This window comes from Rhamphochromis longiceps, linkage group LG9, assembly GCF_057381845.1.
Source record: "Rhamphochromis longiceps isolate RC_006_pf linkage group LG9, R_longiceps_female_GT1.1, whole genome shotgun sequence".
Lineage (NCBI taxonomy): Eukaryota > Metazoa > Chordata > Actinopteri > Cichliformes > Cichlidae > Rhamphochromis > Rhamphochromis longiceps.
This window is the reverse complement of record NC_140565.1, coordinates 19,393,864-19,415,240: the sequence shown is the minus strand read 5'-3', so window position 1 is coordinate 19,415,240 and position 21,377 is coordinate 19,393,864. Positions and strand designations below refer to the sequence as shown.

General features: G+C 42.8%; 1 protein-coding gene across 1 annotated transcript in view; it reads right to left on the bottom strand.

Annotated features, from left to right (window-relative positions):
* The window catches only part of slco5a1 (solute carrier organic anion transporter family member 5A1), a 34,473-nt gene extending 13,337 nt beyond the window's left edge, over positions 1-21,136 (bottom strand). Inside the window, exons 1-4 of the mRNA XM_085418650.1 lie at positions 21,049-21,136; positions 19,071-20,553; positions 2,763-2,895; positions 2,442-2,662 (exon numbers count right to left, since the gene is read on the bottom strand). Of these exons, the coding sequence (XP_085274776.1) occupies positions 2,442-2,662; positions 2,763-2,895; positions 19,071-20,031 (1,315 nt within the window). The 5' untranslated portion in view covers positions 20,032-20,553; positions 21,049-21,136. The remainder of the gene's footprint in view (positions 1-2,441; positions 2,663-2,762; positions 2,896-19,070; positions 20,554-21,048) is intronic.
* Positions 21,137-21,377: the final 241 nt, after the last annotated feature.

Sequence of the window (21,377 nt, the reverse complement as noted above, 5' to 3'; positions counted from 1 at the left end):
GCAGCTGCTCCCTCAATCACACAGACCACTGGCTCACAAGAGTTGCCACATTTGCTTTTCTATTAGGATTTATTTGACGACACCGTCAAATTGTGTCATCTATTTGATCAAGCCAACCAACAAGGTTGAAACACACAGACACGTTAAGCGTCGTTAATAGTCGCGTGTCACATTTCGTGTTGGTTAAAGATATAGAACGACAATTTACCGCAGTTAGTAATACAATGCACCGACCCCTATATCATTTTAGCTTTGAGTCGTTGCGCGCTACAGTATTTAAAACTGATTTGAGAGGGTATAAATGCAAAACGCATATTTTGACATGAAATGACTCTATTCTTCAGACGGATGCTGACGTTTGGAGCTAAGAACTGAGTCTTGAAATCCGTTTTATCCTGTGAGAGGAATAAATGCCAGCTGAAATACCTGTGTGTGTATTTCACAGCATGCCAAGGTAATAAATCACATATTGAAACATGGCTGTAATACACAGTATGTGTCAGCAGTTTTTTTATCCATAATGACAACATTTCCATGGGGAACTGCATTCACGCAGCAGTAGACCAAGGCCTGGAATTTCCCATAATCAAGAGTTTGTCACTGTGATGTGTAAAAAAAATCAGTGTTAGTATTTTTCAGGGTTTGCTTATGATGTGAAGGGCACAACAAAAAAAAAAGAAAAAAGATAGCTACTTCACAGCAGCATATCTTTCGCAGAAAGTGCTGAATTCGGGCTATGGACAAACAAGCACACCTCAATTGAAGGACATGCACAGTATTGTAATACATTCCAGATCCAAACACTGAACCTCCCGAGTCTGCGAAATTGGCCACAGTTTGCACAACAGCCCAAAACATTGTGCTGAGACAAATAAAACAGCCGGAGAGCTAGCTGTGGGCTGATGAAGCTATAACGCATTCATCATCATTCCAGCACGGGTGCGTCTCTCTGAGACGAAATCCTGTTCCGAATGCTCCGACGTACACACGGGGATTCATTTATAAGCGTGCAGAAACCTTAAATGCGTGTTCAAATTTACAGCTGTGATTTTCACATATGCGAACGTGCACTCCTCTGCAGCTCAGTCTGTCTAGTCCTGTGTGTGGAAATGTGACTGAACTCTCTTGAGAGCTCATTTAAAAGAGAGAGCGAAAGAGAGAGTGAGAGAGCTGTCTGACTGAGAGCAAAAATTGCACAAGAGGTAACTGGGAAACACTAGAGCAGGACTCAGCTAGAGGCTCTTCCAGGGAAAGCCGGGAGATTCCTGGGGCATCTGGCTCAGAGATGACATAAACTAGAATCACCACTTTGTAGCTGGACGCCTCCAAAAACCAGTCCGGTTGCAGTTTGCAATCACGTCTGTCTAGAGTCTAGACCGATATGTGATTTGTTGTGAAGGAGGAATTCATTGGGCGGGTCTTTAAAAAAAAAATTTAAAAAAAAATCACATTTTTAACAGCACATTTTTCATTTTTTAGGGTGGTGCAAAAACCACAATCCAGTCCCTCCCAGTTCATCCTGAGTACAAGAAAACGTTTGTGTCAGATGTAATGAAAATAATCCAGGTGCACATGAAACCTCAACAACCACAAGAATGGAACACATAAGAAGCTACAGCAACCTTGACCTTTGACCACAAAAATGCATTGCTTTGATATTACATTGATCACTGAAGTCGAACCAGTTCATCCTTAAGTGCGAGTAATCTTTGGTGGCAAAATGAACTGATGGACTGCACGACGATGATAATCGTGATTATCATCATGATGATCAACACTGATTTTAATGACCAAAAAAGGAGCACCGCTTTCACTTTTGCTACATTCCTTTTAAATTTGTGCCAACTTGTGTTTGTACCTGTGCCAAACATTTGAATTTTCTTATAAATCTGTCTTTTAACTCAACCAGCTCAACCAGGCTAGTGTAGGAAGCTTCAAGCAGCACAGTGCAGGGAACAGCTGCGATCAGCACATGCAGGCACCTGGTCGGTCCTAATTTAAGGAGTGCTTAATTTGCTTTTGCTTTGTGTTTTAATTGGCAGAGCATGTATTTTAAAATGGAGCTCATTTCATTGCAGGAAGCCAAAATTGTGACTATGATTAAAATTAAGTTCACTGTGCAGCCATACTGTCCTGTGTGTGACCTTTAGACATGTTTACTGTTTATTTACTAAAGTTAATAGAACCTAAAGTCCACTAACACTTCCAAGGTTTGCTGCTTCATTAGGCATCTATGTAGACACGCTCTTCCATCACTAATCGATAACATCTTTAAAGGAGAGTTCAGTGAACCTTGCACTACAGTATAAAATGACTAATCCCAGTCATTGATTGAATTAAAGGCTGTTTGGACATCAGTAGCTCATGGGTCCTTTGTGTAAGGTACCTAGAGATCCATCTATAAGGAATACTTAGTGAAAATAATGTTATCTGTTCCTCACCTTTAATATCCTTTCCAAAGCCCATGGAGGAGGAAACATTTTGGCTTTTGCTATTGGACTTTTCCTTCATCACGTCATCATCACTGGACACGTCACCCGGTGAGCCAATCTTCTTCTTCTTCCTCTTCTTTTTGTGGCGTGGCGGCAGCTTTTTAGGGAAGGCAAACATGGGGAAGATGACCAGAAGCATAGCTATGGCACACAAGAGAAAACCACTCCACCTGAAAGGAAAAGAAAAATGAAAGTTTTATAAAGATATCTGAGAAAATACATGATCATATCACAGGACAGCTGGCACGAGGAAACGAGCTTCATATTTACCAGTTTCCAACAAACCGAGGATCATTCTGGTCTATGTTGACAACAGTCTTGGGGTCAACATAAAAACCGATAAGGACGCCTCCAAGCAGGTAGCCAGCTGCGGGTCCAAGGGCTCCCATCACATACATGATGGCTAGAAGAGGCACAGACAGAACAGTCAGAAGTCTGCAAAACAAACACTTTGCAGCTTTCATTAAACATTATCAGGTATTTGCAAGTTTTGATGAGTGTGAAGCCTGCAGCCAGCAAAGCCTACAAATTTCCACATTAATGCTTAATGACCGACTGTTCCCAGCAACTGACTGCATCAGACCTGGAGGAGCTGTTCGTTACATCACATTCATTATATCTTAAACACCTGCACTGAGATCAGTGGAAACTGCGCACCTACACCTCAGGTAATTTCTCACAGCTCATAAAGCATCTGAGGAAAAACAAAACAAAAACAAAAACAAAGGTCTCACGATGACCTGTAGCTCTGACACACCAGCAGACCTTGTGTGGTTGAAACATTAACTCACCGAGGTCTAAGACCATCAGTTAGAGAGCCAATCATGCACCGTCTCTTTGTTTCAGGAAGAGGAAAACTCATTAAAGTTAGTTGGACAAGTGGAAAAACCTCCTGTGGACATCCAGCAGACATTTACCAGTCAGAATGAGGGGGCAAAACTTTCTATAATTACACCTGGAACACTGCTGCTAGCACTTAATAATTACTGTGTGTGTGTGTGTGCGGTTGAAAATGTTGCCGTGAATGACAAAATTCATACCCACATGTAGACTTTGCAGTTAGAGATCAAAATAGCTACAACCCATATGCTTCTGTTGCTCGTCTCCCACACACACACACACACACACACACACACACACACACACACACACACACACACACACACACGCTCAGATTTGTTGATTTGCGTCTCTGAACTGTGTGTTCACACATGCTGGTGTTTGCTGTTTGTGACAGAGCCTGTGTTTAGCAGGAGAGGCAGCAGGTGCGCCGTGTGTCCACACCAGCACCCAAAATATCAAATCTATCTCTGAGACCAAATGAACGCGTCTTCTCAGCCAGATTACATAACACGCACGCACGCACACACACACATTATCCACCATGTAAGCTCGCCTTTGTCAGAATGGAAACTCAAACACCATTTCATCCCAGTCTGTTTAACCAAATGTTTCAGCTGCCGTGCCAACATATTTTCATCCAAGCACTTTGGGTGTTGTTGGACATCGTTTCCTCTGTGGATTTTGGCCAGTAAAGTAGCAAAAAAAAAAAAAAAAAGCGTATTTCTAAAGCCCAAATCCTCATCAAAACTTAATTAAATCAAGGCTCCCTTAAATAAAAGCACTGAGTAAAAGAAGAGAGGAAAACATTGCTCAACAGCCTCCTCTTGCCAACCTAAAGCAGACATTCACTAACAGTAACACACTTTTGTAAGCGCAAGATGTAAGACAGCAATTCTCTGCACTCAAAGTTTCTATATAAAAATATATTTTTTAAAAATGTAATGAAAACAAACAACCTATACACATCTAAAAAAAACACATATATTAAAATGTATAACCAAGTTGTGGGTGAGCCTGGAGATCTGTTAAGTTTTATTCCAATAAAATCTACATGAACTGAAGAATTTCCTCTCCAGACACCTAAAGCTTCTCCTGCCTTTTTCTCCCTTTATCACGTTTGATCTTTTTAACTCATTTCACTTTGCCGTTTCTCATATCCTGCTGCCCGGAGAGTCGATTCATTGCCGCAGTCAAAGCATTTACACAGTGCAACAGGATATTAGCACCTGGAGACAATAAACAGTTCATTACAGTTGGCAGGGACAATAAGAGGTCTTATTGTGCCTTGGCTTTTGTGAAATTAAAAATGTCTCACAAAAACCACACATGAATTCTGGGAAATGTAGTGGAGTTTAAAGACAAGGGTGAATGTGTAGGTAAACGCCATTTTATAGATTGCTGCAGATTCAAATGATCTGCCCCCGTCACGATCCTCCCTCATAGTCGCACTGATTCATCTGCTGATCCATATTACAGGCTGATCTTCTTCTTCACTAAATATCAGTATCTGTCTTAAAAACTTCCTATCAGACAGACTCTAAATGTCACTATCAAGTACTGTAAGCTTGACAAACTTGAAGCAAACAAAGATTGGGTTGCAAAGCATTAATTAACCCATTTTCCAAATTTCAAATATCCAAGAAAAGAAAATCCACAAATCATCTTTTTATTCACTGCCCATTACATTAGTCAATAAACTATATCTGTTACATGGAAATACAGACAACTGTAATCTGTAGGTAGCTTCCATTAGCAATCTTTCTCGGTATAAGGGTATAGCTAAATAACTAGTTATAGTTCCAGTGTCTCATAGACCTTTCTATTGTCCCAAATATAACACATCACAGTGTAAACACCTTCTGGCTTGAGTCACAAATACACCAGGTGCATCCAACCAGCATGTTGTCATGCAAAAGTTAAGCACCAAGCATGGTCCTTTGATTGCCCTCCAAACTCAATCCTCGTCATACGTGGGGGTCCGGGTTAGGACGGCCATATTTTATCCCCTTTGGTGGGGGATTGTGTCTGTCCTGCTACTCCATCTATCACGTTAACGCCGTTGTGCCTGACTGAAGGACAAAGGGCGGGTCATAAACTGTACCTTAGTCGTTGCCCTATCCTGCCCACTTGGCATAGAGCCGAGATAGTTTAGATCAGCAGGTTGGGATGAAGGGATTGGAGGGCCACATCCGGCCTGAAGGGCGACCGGGGCACAGGCATCGGATTGAGAAATATGCTGGCACAGCAGCAGCGCTCCATCAAAGACACACACACAACACATGCTGCGGTGGCAGACGTCAGTGGACTGCAGGGGTGCATGCCAATGAGGAACGCATGGCGCCCACAGGCTCATTTCACTGAATTACACAATGGACCTTCACCAGCGGCACCTGAAGGACAACATATTAAGACTTGATGTGGCTTTCTACACGTGTAGAGGCACCGCGTTAGGAGCGCTGCATTGCAGTTACTGGTTTATCACTCTTAGGTTAAACAAAGTCTAAATCATCCACGTGGTTATTCAGTTTGACTTTCATGTAGGCTGAGGTAACGGCTCAGCCTTCATGGTTTCTAGGCCTCAAAAGATATAAACTGAGAATGTAGTCACACCGCATACATGTTAAGATACACAAACAGAATCCATCTGAGCCACATAATCTCAGGAAACACAATCACCCCAGCACCAAAAACAGCTCAACAAGAAGCACACAGTTTCAATTACAACTCAGTGACTTCACCGGCATCCAAGGTCAGCTCTCCCTGCATCTTAAAAACATTAACTCTAATGTGCATTCACCCGCAAGTGTGAAAGGAGGGAGGCAAGGTGCATTAAGGGTAAGAGTGAGGTTAGGGTTTTAAACGGCTTCACTGACACCAATTTAGCAGTTCAGCTCCAGTGTTTGTGATGGATGGACACAGCAGTGTCAGGCAGAGGAGAAGAAAGGAGATTTACTCAACAATAATCCAGAAAGAGAAAGGCAGTAAAGCAAGAAACCGTTTTATTTGTCTACCAACCAGTCAAGCAGGAGTTTACACCCATGTCCGTCCAGACTTGTAGTGCATGCAGAGGCTGCGAAGGAATTTAATAAGAAGGTATTAAGCATATGTATGTCAATGCAAAAAGAAAAACGCAAAATAAAAGAAGATGATTCTGCAGAAAAGTAAACAATGCTTCAAAAATCAGTGTTGCTGTAAAAAAGTTACAAATTCTAAAACGCTGGGGCAAGGTAGGCGCCTAAGATTACTGCTGCCAGTTCAGTATCTGACCAAATGTGATGTATGGTCACAATATGTGAGACAGAGAGTGAGAATAAAGAGCGAACATCAAGAAACAGAAGGAGCGCAAAAGAAAAAAAAAGAAGAAGCTTGGGTGCAGTCTGCGGTGACTGATCCTGCTGTGTAACTGAGTGATAAAGCTTGCTCAGCAGCATCCCTCTTACATCTAACCTTCAGGGACCAGTTTTGCTCTGTTGTCTCCGCTCTGCCTCCTCCACACTGCCGGTTCCTTTGTATTCACGAGCAGCAGTGACTCATTCACAGCTCGTAGGAATGAATGAAGGCCAAAGAGAAAAAGAAGAATGAATTGAAAGAATTGGTGAGATGATTTTCACTGCACTCGGTCTTACTGCGTTTCAGCTTTTACGGCGTCATCTTTGGTAGTCACCAAGGCACCCGAAGCTGCTTGAATAGCTAGATGACAAGAACGGACTTTCATCCATAAAAATGCAATGGCTTCTAGTGACCTTCCACCCCCCTCCCCCACGACCTCTCCTGACCTCGTGTTCTCCTCACCAATGAGACTCAGCCAGAGCAGCAGAGGATGCAGAGCCACAGGACCTGATGAGAAAGCACATTGCGGCTAATGAAGCAGCTCCCTGGTGGTCAAACTAATTAGCGCAGATTAATGATTTGATTTAAGCACATTGACGAAATAAAAAGGACAAGGCTTGCATCGTCAGTGAGGTCAAAAGGTCGCACAGCTCCACACAGCCACATATACAAAACCAAACTCCATGCAGCGACGTTTACGTGCAGCCAAAGTAAAAATCTCATTTGTTTTTCGGGAATTTATTTCTCTCCAGTGACTGTCCTGCAATAAAGGCTGTAGAGGTATGAGCCTCGCTCTGTAATCCTTCTCTTTCCAGCTCTCTGGCTGCAAAGCTTCGTTTCAATGAATTATGTAGCGCTCCACCTGGCCATTAGCCTACACCGCTCAGTCAGCCTCTAAACAAGCCCGGGAATGGATAGCAGGCAGCAGGCAGCAAGCGAACGACCTTGGGTTCGTATTCAGCGCGTTACGTGGGAGCTGCCGATTCTCTAAAAAAGATGCAATCACGTTGTCTCGTGAGCGTTACTTGAGCTTTGCCACGTTGATTTATGTGGCACTATACATCACACGTTAACTATTCACTCTAGCCTAGGATAACAACTGAGCCTCAGAATGAGTTATTCTACTTTATTTAATAACATCTACTTTATGCGATATGGCACCACAGAATTTTGATTTGCTGCTCTGTGGAGTTCCTAAAGCTCTTTGGAAAGTGTAGTAGCTGTTTTTTGTGGGGTTTTTGATAGATGATCTATGCGGCGTCTGCTGTTCGAAAAAGAGCCACAGAAGGGAAACGCCGCTCTATGTATCCCTGTATTATGGGGATCAGTTCAGTCATGTGACCTCTCCAACCCCGAGAGACAAGAGGAGGAAAAAACACAATGAAATAGGGGAATGGCGGCATTGTCATGACAACTTGCTGACATAGCAGTGTCTTCTTACAAGTCCTAACCTTACAGTTTCACCCAAAGGGCACACATACACGAACAGAGTGAGGCCAGTGGGGCAGACTGCTTTAATATGCATGAGTTATTTATATGATACACACATACACAAAAAGGCATACATCTCTAAGTCCATTTATTATGTGTTGATGATGTTTTTCAGGATGGATGTGGTCCCAATTATAATGAAGTACACATTCGTCGTCACAGACTTGAAGGATGAGTTGCCTCTGCAAGACCGTGCATGTGTTTAGCCCCAAGTGAATAATGGGGGGAAAGTTCTCTATACATACTTGTACAACTGCTTCCAGTCAGATAAGAACATTCAGGGAGGAGAATTAAATGGAAATCAAGAGACATGCATGAACAGATAGAGAAAATGCGATGGAGTACTGGCAGTGGAAATGCAAGAGAATAAGGCATGAAAGGAAAAAAAAAAGCTGAAAGCAACATAAGCACAACTGAGCCGACTATTACTAACTGATTACATTTAATACACTTGCACATTCACTGTGTTAGTAATATGAAATGATAAAGGAATGCCTTGTACTGCCAGCTCCTAGTTTCGGCAACCAAAACAGACTGACTACTTATTAAAGTCAAACACTGTCGAGCAGCCGGCAGATACCGTATCTGAGATAACAACATAAATCTGCGTGGGACACCCAAACAAAGCACAGCCTCATTTAATTGCATAGCTATACAGAACATTAAATCTGGACTAGTTTAATGATGCAAATCAGATCTATTAATACACATATCCATCTTTATATTTAAGGAATAGTAGGAATAGTGCTGGCACTCTATAAATGTTCTAGATAAAGTGAATGAAAACATGCTGAACAAGCAAGACTTTTCGATTTTCTTTATGAGATTTACACCTTTTTAAACTGCGTTTTCATTTGAATTTACATTCAGGTGTCGAAAGCGGTGAAGATCTTAATGGATTAAATGGGGAAAACTTTGATCTAGCAGTACAGCAGCACAGCCGGGTACAGACCCAGACCAAAGTCTTTACCGGGAACCCTTCTGAACTGCACAATCAAAGCAGTTCAGAAGGAAATCAACATTCAGGCCACCCGTTAGACTTCTGTACCACTTTACCTCCAGGCATTCCTGTGGAAGCCCCTTAAGCAGAGACATGACAAGTCACAAGGAGCACTAAGAACTTGATCAGCATCTCAAGCCTGCCTGTCTCCTCCATCCTCTTCTACGTTCTGTTTCTGTACAACAAACTATGAATGTTTTTGCCTAATCCAGCTGTGAAAAATGCTGGTAATATGGTATATTATTGATGCCTCCAGTGTAAGACACAATAAAGGCAAGTGCAGGCCCATTCATAAATATTCTGTGCATGCTGCAGTCAAGTGGCACAAGTTGCGTCACTTTGAAACTGTGTTCTCTGTTATTACGTGTTATACCACAGCACTTTGCTGTGTAGGGTGCAGGAAAAATTCTAAATGTAATGAATTTTTCATGAAAGCTGCTCCATGCAGGGGTTCCCCAAGCTCACTTGGCAAAATCAAATATTTAGAAAACGAGAGGGGGGAAAAAAGAACGAAAGGGGTTTTCTCTATTTTTAGCTGCTCCTCGGCTGCAGCAGAGAGCCTGAGGTACAGTAGTCAGCCAGTGAGGCAACACTTCAACCAGCCATGTATGCATACACATTTATCTGTTTATTTGAATTAGCATAAAGAAAAACATCCTAAAAGATGGGAATAAAAGATATTAACTGTTTTAATCAGACTGTCAGCAACGTCCAAAAAGAAATAGTGGTTCCAGCATGCCACTGCTCTCCAGTGGGAGCCGATCCACCCACACACAGCTTCACGCTAGCGTGCATTAGTTGCGTCACAGACCCAGTCTGACACCAAATGACCATTTTCTGCTGATTCCATTGCTGGCCTAAGGCTTCTAGTCCTGCACTGGCAGCAAAAGTCCTCAAATCTGCTGCTGCTGATCTAAAAAAATAAAAAAATAAAAGAATCCACTCAAGGGGATGAAGCGATGAGAGAGCACAGCTGAAAAATAACGCATGGGTAGGGTAAAAAGAAAGAAAAATCTCAAAATCATCTGGGAACATGACAAACCCAGCAAGCAACGCACATCAGGACTCAGCTCAGCTGCCCGCTCTTCCGTGATGTATTAAAATGTGTGAGTGGGCCTCGAATGCAAATCTGCCCTGTGTAAGATTTTAAGTTTAAGTAACGCATGGGAAAACAAATCTGCTTAAGTAGGATTTCCTCTCTTAGAACCACTTTCCGTGTGTACCGTGTATTTTTTTTGCCACCCTCCCTTCAGTAAAACATGAAAAACAAAAGCAAACCCTGCATTAAGCAGTGTACAATTACATATATGCAGTTAATTATTACTTATAAGTAAGCCATGACGTATTTACTTTAACTGTGACGCTGCAGCAGCTGCAAGGGTGTTTTTGTGAACACTGTTACAACTGAAAATCTTTCTTCTTCACAATCTGCCCTTGTGACAAGCCAATGAAAGCAACACGGTTCTCTTTAAATGGCTTAGTGATGAAATGTCATTCAGAGGCACACGGGCTCAAGAGAAACGGATTAATTCCACTGCGTCTCCTCCCTTTTTTTTTTTTTATTTCTTTACTTTACTTCACTTACTCTCAGAAGTCTTTCGCGTGCTGCCACGTTTAGCAAATCCTTTTACTTAGCAGCCTAATCCATCATCATCTTTGGATTCTCCTCTTAATCCATCGTTCTTTGTGACTTCTCGTGCATTCACTTTACAAGATTTGAACAGAAAGTAGACAACTTTTTGTTTATCCAAGACTAAATGTTTATGGTTAATAAGTGAAGAGGTTTCTCTAAAAAGGTAAAGAAACATTCAGATCAACACCTTGTAAAAAAATTGCAACAAAAATGTATGTGATTTAGGAGATTAATGGTATAATTAAAGCCTGTGCTGTGACTTTGTGAATCATCACATAGAGAAACTTTTGAGCAGAGCTGTAGCATTTAAGGACATTTGAGGAGACCTTTACAGTACCTTCCTTTCATTTCTTCCCTGCCAACAGGAACATACTGGGGAGGGGTCCCAGATCCAGCCTGAAACACAACAAGCTGTGTGTTTGCCTGTGCATAGATAATGTTCCAACATTTGAGAGGGTGGCAAATAATCTTTCAGCTGATGAGTGGCCATGAATGAGGCATCTGGGGGCTGAGGGTAGAACCACATTACACTCGGTGAAGCTGTGAATTCATTACAGCAGCGAGTTAGGTTTTCAGTGTGCCACAAGCTGGCACCTGCAGCTTTTCAGTTTCTGTAAATGACAGACATGGCACACTAATCTGCTCCATGGCTCTAAAGCTATGCCCAGAATTTATTTGGCATCCTCAATACATCCTCCACTAGGACTATTACTTCTGCTACTCTTTTAAACCACAAAAATGTTCATTCCAACTCAAGAGCTCATTTTTTTTTTAAAAAAGAAAAAGTTGTGTTCATACTCAAACTGACGTTTCTAGTTAAAAATTTCCCCTTTCTGACTTGGAAATTAATCACACACACTAAGCTAATTCTTAAACAAAAAAAAAAAAAAAAGAAAATCCTGCTGTTTTCATTCCTGTAGGTGTGCTTTGCAATTCACAGCCATGTAAGAACTCCTGAGACAATTTGATTTCTGGGTATCTTGAAGGATGACAGGCGATCTAATGATCTCCTAACAGGGTGAATATAATCAACACAGGAGAGCACGACGAGAGGATGTGAAGATTACATAGCACAGCCATGCTTTATTCAGATTTCATTAATTTGGTGTTACGCAAGTAAGAAAAGGACTGTGCTCTGCAGCAGTGCCTCCTACACACTGTGGCAGGAGAGTATGAAGCCATACTTGACGTTGAGGATGAGACTTTTCTGCCCTGCATTTTTTTTTCTTTTTTTGTAAGTGTAAGCTTGTAGGAAAAACAAGTGTACAAGCCTTCTGCGAATACTTATCCACACTACCAGCCACCCCCCCAAAAGCCCTCAATTCTAACCCACACCCCAACTGCAGGTGCACACTCACATTCATATATGTGTACTCCCCCTCCCCCAGGCAAGCATCCTGCCAGCTCTCAACAGCTGCTCTCTCCAGGGTCACACCTGGAGCCTACCAACTCCTTAAAACTAGGTACACCCCCCCACACATGTAAACAGAAACAAAAGTGTGAAAAATGAACATTTTCGTAGCATAAAGTGTCTGTGCTAAGCAGAGGGATCCTCCGTTGTACCTGTACACCTTCCCAACCCACTAACCTCGCCACAAAGAGCAAACTCAGCTGCTGCCAACATCTGAGGACGACGCTTGTCAAAACACTGCTTCTTCAGTGAACTGTATCACAGTTGCATGTGTAGCCTAATAGTCCGTGTTGCATAATGCACGACCAGATTAATGCTACATTTACAAGCTAAACAGAGCCTGGCAGCATCGCTGCGAGAGACAGGTGAAAGCGTACAGCTAAATTCACCCTTGTCATCTGTGCGGCTGTCAGGCAACGTTTTTGGTCATAATGCCTTATTTTTTTGGCGCTTCCCGAAAGGCGCGTCATTGTGCACAGTGCGTCCAATGGGGTTAGGTCAGAGAGCGTTTAAAGACATCCATCTCATCCCACAGAGCAGCTCTGGGAAGCTCAACACAGGATTTATGTCCATTTATAAACCATTATAAAAATAAATCACTTCTTGTGAAGAGAAAAAAAAAAAAAAAAAAAAAGATCTGCTGGGCATCTGTATGGACAACAGCAACAGAAATATTTTCATAAACAGAACTTTTTTTGTTCTCCACATGTTCTTGCACTTATGTAAATCCCATTAGCACTTCTCCCTCCAGCCACCCTCCCTCGCTCACTCTCCATCTGAGCAGCACAGGGGTCAAGAAGAACAATAGCCAGTCTACCGCTAAGAGAGCACAACACTGGAATGGAGTGAGATTTTTTTTTCTCCCTCGTCTCTGTAGCAAAGCAACACTCTTAAAACACCCTGAAGCCTGCATCAACATGGAGATTGGACTGCGCAGAGGAGGTAGCATGCACAAGAAGGAGAGGAGGAAATGCAATTTAACTTGATGTGGTTGTACGGTGTCTGGCTGGTGTAACCCTGCGATCCCAAGAGAAAAGCCACTTACGTGGAAACCCAAAGCAGCTCTATCAGACAATGCGTCTTTCCGAGAACATGGCGTGTGCTAGCAGCAGTACTCTCTGTTCTGATGGCCATCGCAGGATATACTGCACCCCTGGTAGCAAACATCTGGCAATTATTGACGCCAATTCATTTCCGGACCGGACAAAACAGGCAACGGAAGGCCATGTTTCTCATCACGGTTATGATTAGCTTAACAGCAGAAAATACACAGAAATTATTTTGAGGGTTTTCATCCAGCAGCGATGAAAAGGAAGTGGCTACTTGCAGTTTTTAAGCAATAAAACACTTTCAGAAGGATCTGACAGCTGAGTGGAGCAAAGCTATCCATATAAAAAGCTAAAGAAGTTGGGGTGAGGGATGATAGGTAACTTGTAACGGTGAAAATGTTTTTAGCAACTAAATATTCCAGAATAAACTATCATTAAATAGCAAGGTTGCAATCCTGTTTAAGTCAGCTTTCAATTTAGCCCCTACAAAGAAGTGGTGACAAAGGAAAAGCTTACTGCCTACTGCAGATTAATAATTAGGTATAAGTTAGATCCAGTCCTAAACAAGTTAAATAGCAAATGCGATACAGATAATCACTCTATTGAGGTGTCTATTAATTATGTTATACCCATAACACGGTCTTGTTTTCTACCACCAGTGTTCCCAATCCTCGACAGTGTTTCTGTGCTCTGAGAGTTTAACTACACCAAAAGGTCTTCTGAGAATTTATTTTTAATTTGATTTCCAAAAAGAAGTCAGGGATCAGTGAGGATGTGGTGGAACAACATGCACCAAAGAGGCTGCAAGAACAAAGCAAGCATTTCTTTCCCGCATAGCTGAAAACAAAAGGACTTCTAGCATTCTTCATATCACAAAAAACTCTGCTGGCATTTCCCCAGGAACCTTCCCACACTGTCAAAACAACCGGCCACCACACTGAAAAACAGCCACTGGTCAATGAGGTTAAGCAATAAATACAACACACTACAATTGCTGCGGTTAAAAACTTCCACCACTGGAGACAAATTATTATGCTCACATGAACCTTTTTTTTTTTTTACATCACTTCTCTTCTTGATGCACACACTGTCATCAGTAGCACAGCCACGCAGAGGTCAGTCGTTCACAGGCGTGTCATAGTAACAGTAGTAGTCCCACAGAAAGGTCGCCTGCTCCTGAGTAACCCTGCATGGCCAGTGTGGCATAATTTAAACCCTCCATGAGGACGGCAATGAAACGAGACCAGTCTTCTTTCTATATGTGTGCCAGCTTCTGACAGATCAATGTGTACCCTAAACTGCTCCTGAAACCTGAGCCCGTCAGCCCAGAGGGGCAGAGAGGAGCGGGGAGAAGGCGGGGTCTCTGGGGACTTCACTGTTTGCCTGACTATGTGCACAACCTGCATTTGCTTTGGCTGCTGCTAAGCAGACCAGGACACACAATTTAATGAAACTGACTGAGTGAGCAGAAAAAGGGACGTACCAGGTCCACGAGTGATAATCCTACATCAAAAAAATAAATACATAAACACAGTGAGGTTTAAACTGTAAACTTAACAGTCCATTCCTCTGTTGCCTCTCTAAGCTGCAGTACATGCACGCACTGCAGGAGAAAAGTCTGAGAGCAACTGTTCTTTCTAAATCTGTCAGAAAACACACCCCTTGTGTCCATGTGAGCATGTGTCTGTGTGTCAGCGTGCAGACAGCACTGCTGTTTAGGCCTCTCTTCATAAACTGGGCATCGCCTCCTTCATTTCCTATTCATTCTCCAGAGGCTTGATGCATGGTTTCCATGAGTACCTAATAAAAAATTAATAACTCAAAAACACCAATAATGGAAACTGGGATGGAAGTTTCAGAGAGACCTCTGCACTGCAAACTACAGTACTTAATGCAGAGGCCGTGAGGATGACAGCTAGGAGGAATCAATTAACCTTATCCTGTATGTAAAGCAGGTAGCTAGCTACAAGCGCCAGAGACAGCAACGTCTAGACACTGAAAGGTTATTAAAGAACAACAGAGCATAAACAAAAGGTTTTAATATCAGTGTTTTCTGTTTATTTTATTATAAATTTAGCTCAAGCACGCCATTTGAAAGTTACTGTGGAATGCAGAAGGCAGTAAAATCAAACCCAGCATCTCAAGTTATTCCATGTCAATTATACCTTCTCTGCATCATTAGCATGTAAATCACTGCGGTCATCAGTGGAGAGGGGAAAAAGACCCCATCTAATAAGCACAGGTTAAGCCACAGCCCAAAGGCTGGTGTGGAGGAAATATTCAAAGACAAACACGATTACTGATTAGTTCTATGGATCTCTTTGGAGACATTCATTTAAAAAAACAAACAAACAAAAACAACAATTTTCTCCTGTCTCCTTCCCCTTTAACCACAATTGGTCCTTCCTCCCCTCCCTTCTTGTTATAAGGGAGTTTTTCCTTCCCACTTTCGCCCAGTGCTTGCTCATAGGGATCATCTGATTGTTAAGGGTTTGTAGGGTCTTTACTTTTAACTATAAGGTGCTTTGAGGTAGTTTTACTTATAGAGAACAAGTCACAACAATAGCTGAGTAAACTGAACAGAAATAACAAGAACAAAAGTGTTTCAAATACATCTTTCTTTCATTCATCTATTGCAAATGATTATTCTGCCACACAACAGTACCCACTGCAACGAGCCACCATCACACAAATGAAGTGACTTCCCAGACAAACGTTCACCATAGTAACACCAAGAACGATATGCTGTAAATCTGTCTGAGCGAAAGAAGAGGAAAGACAAGAGGAAAGGTAGTAGCCCCTGTGTCCGTCCAAGTCATGTCTTTAGAAAACAGACGAGAGCGGCAAAACACACCATAAATGCTACACTGATGTCACCATTTGCTCTGAAAGTAGAGCAAAAAAGGTAAAGTTCAGACACCGTCCCTATTATATTACCCCAGAGATGTGGGCCGGAGTTGAGAAATGGAGTGATGGGCTCTGTGTACTCATGCAGACACAAAGACACGCATCAAATATACATCTCTCTTACACATGTGCATGCCTTTTCTCTCTCCAAGGACACCAGAAGTACCCTTCAACGTAAAGCATGTTGTCCTACAAAAGAGCAACTCCTCCCCTCTGAGGCAGAGCAAATTGAGATAGGGTTTACATTAATGGGTTTGAAGGGAGGAGAAAAGGGGAGGCTTCTTCTAGATGTGGGTTAGCCTATATTTTTACAAAATGATTTTCTGGGTGAAAACCTGCAGTCCTGCTGTAAGGTCTCTTCTCCTTCCTCTGTTCAGGTTATGTTTACACTCAAACTCACAAGAAAGCATGATAAGCCATCGCTGTCTAGACTCTGAAAGATAAGAGTTCTCAAAGTGGATACTACTGAAACTGCGTTACCATGGTTCTCTGGGGATCTACAATACAAATAACGTACATTTTTCCCCCGATTATCTGCTCCCTCTGACATGTCAGAACATGTCTGGTTTTCCAAACAATGCTTTACTGGAGTGAACAGATTATCCCTTTGTGAGCTCTCTCAAAATAGCCATCAAGGTCATCAGAGCAAGCGCTGCTTTTGATGGAAATCTGCACAAAGGGACGTCTTGAGCAGGACGACTCAGGGAGCATATTGAGCCCTAATGCATCTGCTGCGGAAATACCTTAGCAGGATGAAGGCGAAGCAAGTTGGTGTCTGAGACCGTTTGGGCCTTGTTTTTGTGGATGGTTCGATAGCTATGCTGCAATGAGTCGCTGTGATGAAGGGATCTGATCAATACTGGGTCTCGAGGGCAACAGTGCAGGCAGCAGAGCAGACCGATGCTCTGTAGGCTGCGCAATGCTGAAATAACTGGGCCAGCATCAGCAGCGTGGCTAATGATGTGAATTCATTTCAGTGGTAAAATAGGCACTAATTTCAAAAGTACTAGTAGTCAGCTGTCACTGAAACAGATGCTCATGCACACCGGTGAACATCTAATCAACGATTTCGATGACAAAAAGTGGACAAATCAAGTAAAACAGTCAGTGGTTCAAGAGTTTTGAACAGTTATACAAAACAACCATATATTCTCTGTATCTCTGAATGCTTGTTTTTATCTTTTATCTGATGGTTTTAGTGTAAAAAATCAAAAATGAAACGACTTTTTTGACCCTATGCGACCCATATCCGATCATGGTATGACAGTGTGAACGGCACAAATCCGATATTTTCAAATCCGATCGGGGTCACTTTCATATGTGGTACTGAATCCGATACATATCTGATGTTTTAGAAAGCGACTGCTGTTTGAACGGTCATGTCACATTAAATCCGTCTTCTATGTCACTGACACAAGACAGACGCCAATTATCAGCGCCAGAGAAGCGCCTGATAAGACATCGCGAACACTTCCCGGCCATCCCGTGTAGATGTTAGTGAAACAGCTGGGAAGACAACGTTGGAGAAACGTGAACATTTTATTTGTACTGTATAATCTGCAGATTCTGACAGAAATCTGCAACTATCCTTTGAAGCACCGCTCCTCTCTAAAACAGCAATAAAGATAATTATTAGGCCATATGTAAATAACAAAATAACTTTATAACTTAAAGCAAAATTGGGAAACGTAAAGTCCGAAACAAGTCTTTATATTAAGGGCCATCAGTCAAACAATACTGGTTGGTCTGGGACTAAACAGAGCGCGTTGTGTGTGACGTCTTCTTTTGCGCATGCGGGCCGCTTTGAGGGTTCACACTAGAGCGCGTTTGCTGTCACATTTTATTTGTAGTGCGAACGAGCAGACAAAAAAAAAAAAAAAAAAAAAAAATCGGATTTGATCAAAAAATCGGATTTGAGCATTAAGACCTGCAGTGTGAACGTAGCCTTAGTGGCCGTCTCCAAGACTGAAGGGTGCCCCATGTCGCGGTAACCCAGCTACAGTGCACATATAGGATTACTACAGTCATAAGCTACTCCATGAGCTATTTAAAGTATGCGATACATCTACATAAATCCAATTAATCTGAGCAAACACATTAAGAGACGGGTAAAGCCCCGACACAGATAAATAAAAGGAAACCTGTGAAGAAGTACACATAAGAACAGAGAAAACAGTCTGCTAACACCTCGAACACAACCTTGTCTTTTCTGGCTTCTTCATGCACACACAAAACTTGGAGAAAACACGCACGCACAGAGCCAGTTGTGGTCTATTAATCATAAGCAACCTAGTTCTGCTTCTTGGTACAGATTCATCTCTTGTGTGCCTCTGGCCCAAGGTTGACTTTGCAGTCTCTGTATTTACCTCAGCGTGGTGCAGAGGTCACATGGCGTAGAGGTTTAAATCAGAAGAACAGAGCATGAGAGTGGGGGATAAAATCTTGAGGTATAAACGCATGCATTGTAAAAATCACATGACCCAACAAATTAAAAAGCAGTCTTTTAAATCTCTCGAATTAGAAATTCATAACCTTTCCGCCTCGGACGTTCCCAACATCCAATCCATTAACAAATGGAATGAAATAGGCTCGGGTAAGCGATGCTAATTGTGTTACAAACCACTGACTGTGTAACCCAGCGTCTCGGCATTCTTCCAGCCACACACCAGAGCTGCTCGGTTTAACTGTGAAGTTGCTCAAGTCGTAGAAAGCGGTCTGTAAGCTTTACAGATTTATTTATATAAATTCAGCCAGTCTGGGCTGAGCAAAACCAACTAAGTGCTTTAGTGTTGAAACATAATTCCTTGACTTTTTGCAAATGTCAGTCATAAGCAAGGAAAACAGAAGTGGATTAGAGGACGGAACAGATTTATCCTCTTCTGAATGCAGTGCCTCCTGTTCTGCTGCTACTTACCCAAATACAGAGATGCATTTTCTTTCTTCACATTGTCGTCCAGGTAGGTGGGTCCCAGGGTGTAGATTGGCGTTGACCCCATGCCCACGAGTATCTGGGCACAGATGAACAGTGCCACATACAGGTTGTGCTCATTGCCCTCCTGGTCGCGAGGGCACGATGCCACGTCCAGCAGTTCACGGCCGCTGTTGTTGCTGCTCTGACAAAGGCCTTCGTGGCCCGCTGAGGAGTTCATCTCTTGGATCTGGTAAGGTGGTGAGATGAAGTGGGGAAGGGAAAACAGCGCTGCGCCTACAGCGATAACAACACCCCCCACAGCCAGCCAGCGTGGCCTCTGACCTCTACCGCCGAAGTACGAGATGAAGACGACCACCAGCAAGCTGCCGATGTCGAAGCAGCTGACCAGCAGGCCGGACTCGGAGCTGCGCAGGCTGTAGCGCTTCTCAATGGTGGTGATGACGCTGCTCAGGTAGCCCGAGACCATCAGGGACTGGATGAAGGTCAAGTAGCACATGCAGAACAAGAAGCAGCGCGAGTCGCTCAGGATGACCTGCACATACCTTCTAGCTGGGATGCGGATAAGGCGGGTGATGGAGAATCCAAATTTTCTGCCACCGGAGCCTGTGGCCCTGTGGCCCTCCACAGGCAGGGAGCTGCTGAGCCCCACCATGCTGGACATAGAGGGGGAGAAGTCTGTTCTGGAGGAGGGGGATTCTTCCTGGCTGGAGTCTGGGGTTTTACGATGAAGCCCACAACTGTCCTCTAGGGCCACACAAGTGTGGGCTGTGCCGACCAGCCGAGGCTCGGCAGCCTTGCCACCCTGTTGACAAGGTTCATTCAGGATTGGTAGACTTTTGGACTTGAAGCAGTTCTCTGGCTCCATGTATTGGTCCTGGAGCTCACAGATCTCCAGAGACTCAGACATATCACTCCCAGTTTCATCATTGTCCAATGAAGCCATGGTGCAGCTGGAGTTTCAGCTTCAGTCGGCCCCTGGCTGCGCTGACAAGTCTGCCAGTCAGTAACTAGTGCCACATGAGGAAAGTGTAGAGCTGCTGCAGGGCTGTGTGCTGGAGAAAGGACTGCCCTGTCAGTGATACTGAGGCAGACTGAACTCCTCTAGTTATGTGCATGTTTTATTCCACATCCCCACTCACAGCAGCACTGCTCTGTCACAAGCAGCCTCCCTCAAAGCAAAACATCAGACTCCTAATATGCTTACAAGACACAAAACAATCCTGATAGCGGTAGCTCGACTGCACACGGAAAAACATCACCTTCTTGAACTAAAAACCTGAAGTCATCAACAGAGTTATCTGTTGACAACACATTTCCTAGAATGTAATCAACAACAAAAAGATGCTGTCACAATGATTTTCTTATCTAGGATCCCATGTTGATTTTGATTTTATGGCTCTTTGTTAGATGGCAAAATTGGTTCAAAGCTTCTGTTGTTTCCTTTGTTCCCTTGCTGTGCAGCATCCTAGAAAAAAACAATACAAAAAAGGGGGGTTAAGAAAAACATAATTAAGTATAGCTACTTCCAAAGTGGATACATTCATACAGGCCTAAATACAAAATACAGCCCTTTCCTCTTATGTCAGTTTTATGTCTACACAGGATTATACCAGTCGCCTTGTAAAGCTTAACTGCTACACAGGACTGGAGAATATTTCATAACAAAAATTTAAAAAAAAATAACCCACACTAGCAAACACTGGTGTCGAGCTGCCGAGGCGGTTAGGCAAAATAAAAACCCAGCTCTCCTTTGTCAAAACGAGAAATATAGCTAGAGAACAAAAGACCATGCTGTCCACAAACGTCTCAGTCATGACTTTGAAAAGAAATAAAACCCCCGATTCAACCGCAAGAGAAATATTACTGTGCTGAAGCTTAAAAGAAATCTGACCTCGAGGCTAAACGACAATTTAATATTTATTCTAACTTTAACGAAGGGCTCAGAGGCTGGAATACTCACACAGGACTGAGGGAGGTAGCCTGTTGTTCTACACGGAGCAGCCACACAGTGAATGAATCTGTGTGTGATGCGGAGGGGCTGCTACCGCTGGGGATGCTTTCAAATACGGTCGGAAATCATATAACGCAGAGTTTAGAGCCTGAAACAGTGCAGGAAAAAACTATTAAATGTTTTTAATTTTTCATAACAAAAACGCGTAAAATGGAAAACGCGCTAGAACTGCATGTTTGATATGACTATAAGCATTTTCTTGTTCGAAGTGTATACTTAATTGAAGATTTACATGTTTTTAAAGGCCATAAGTGAAATTAGTGCTTTGTTTTTGAGCT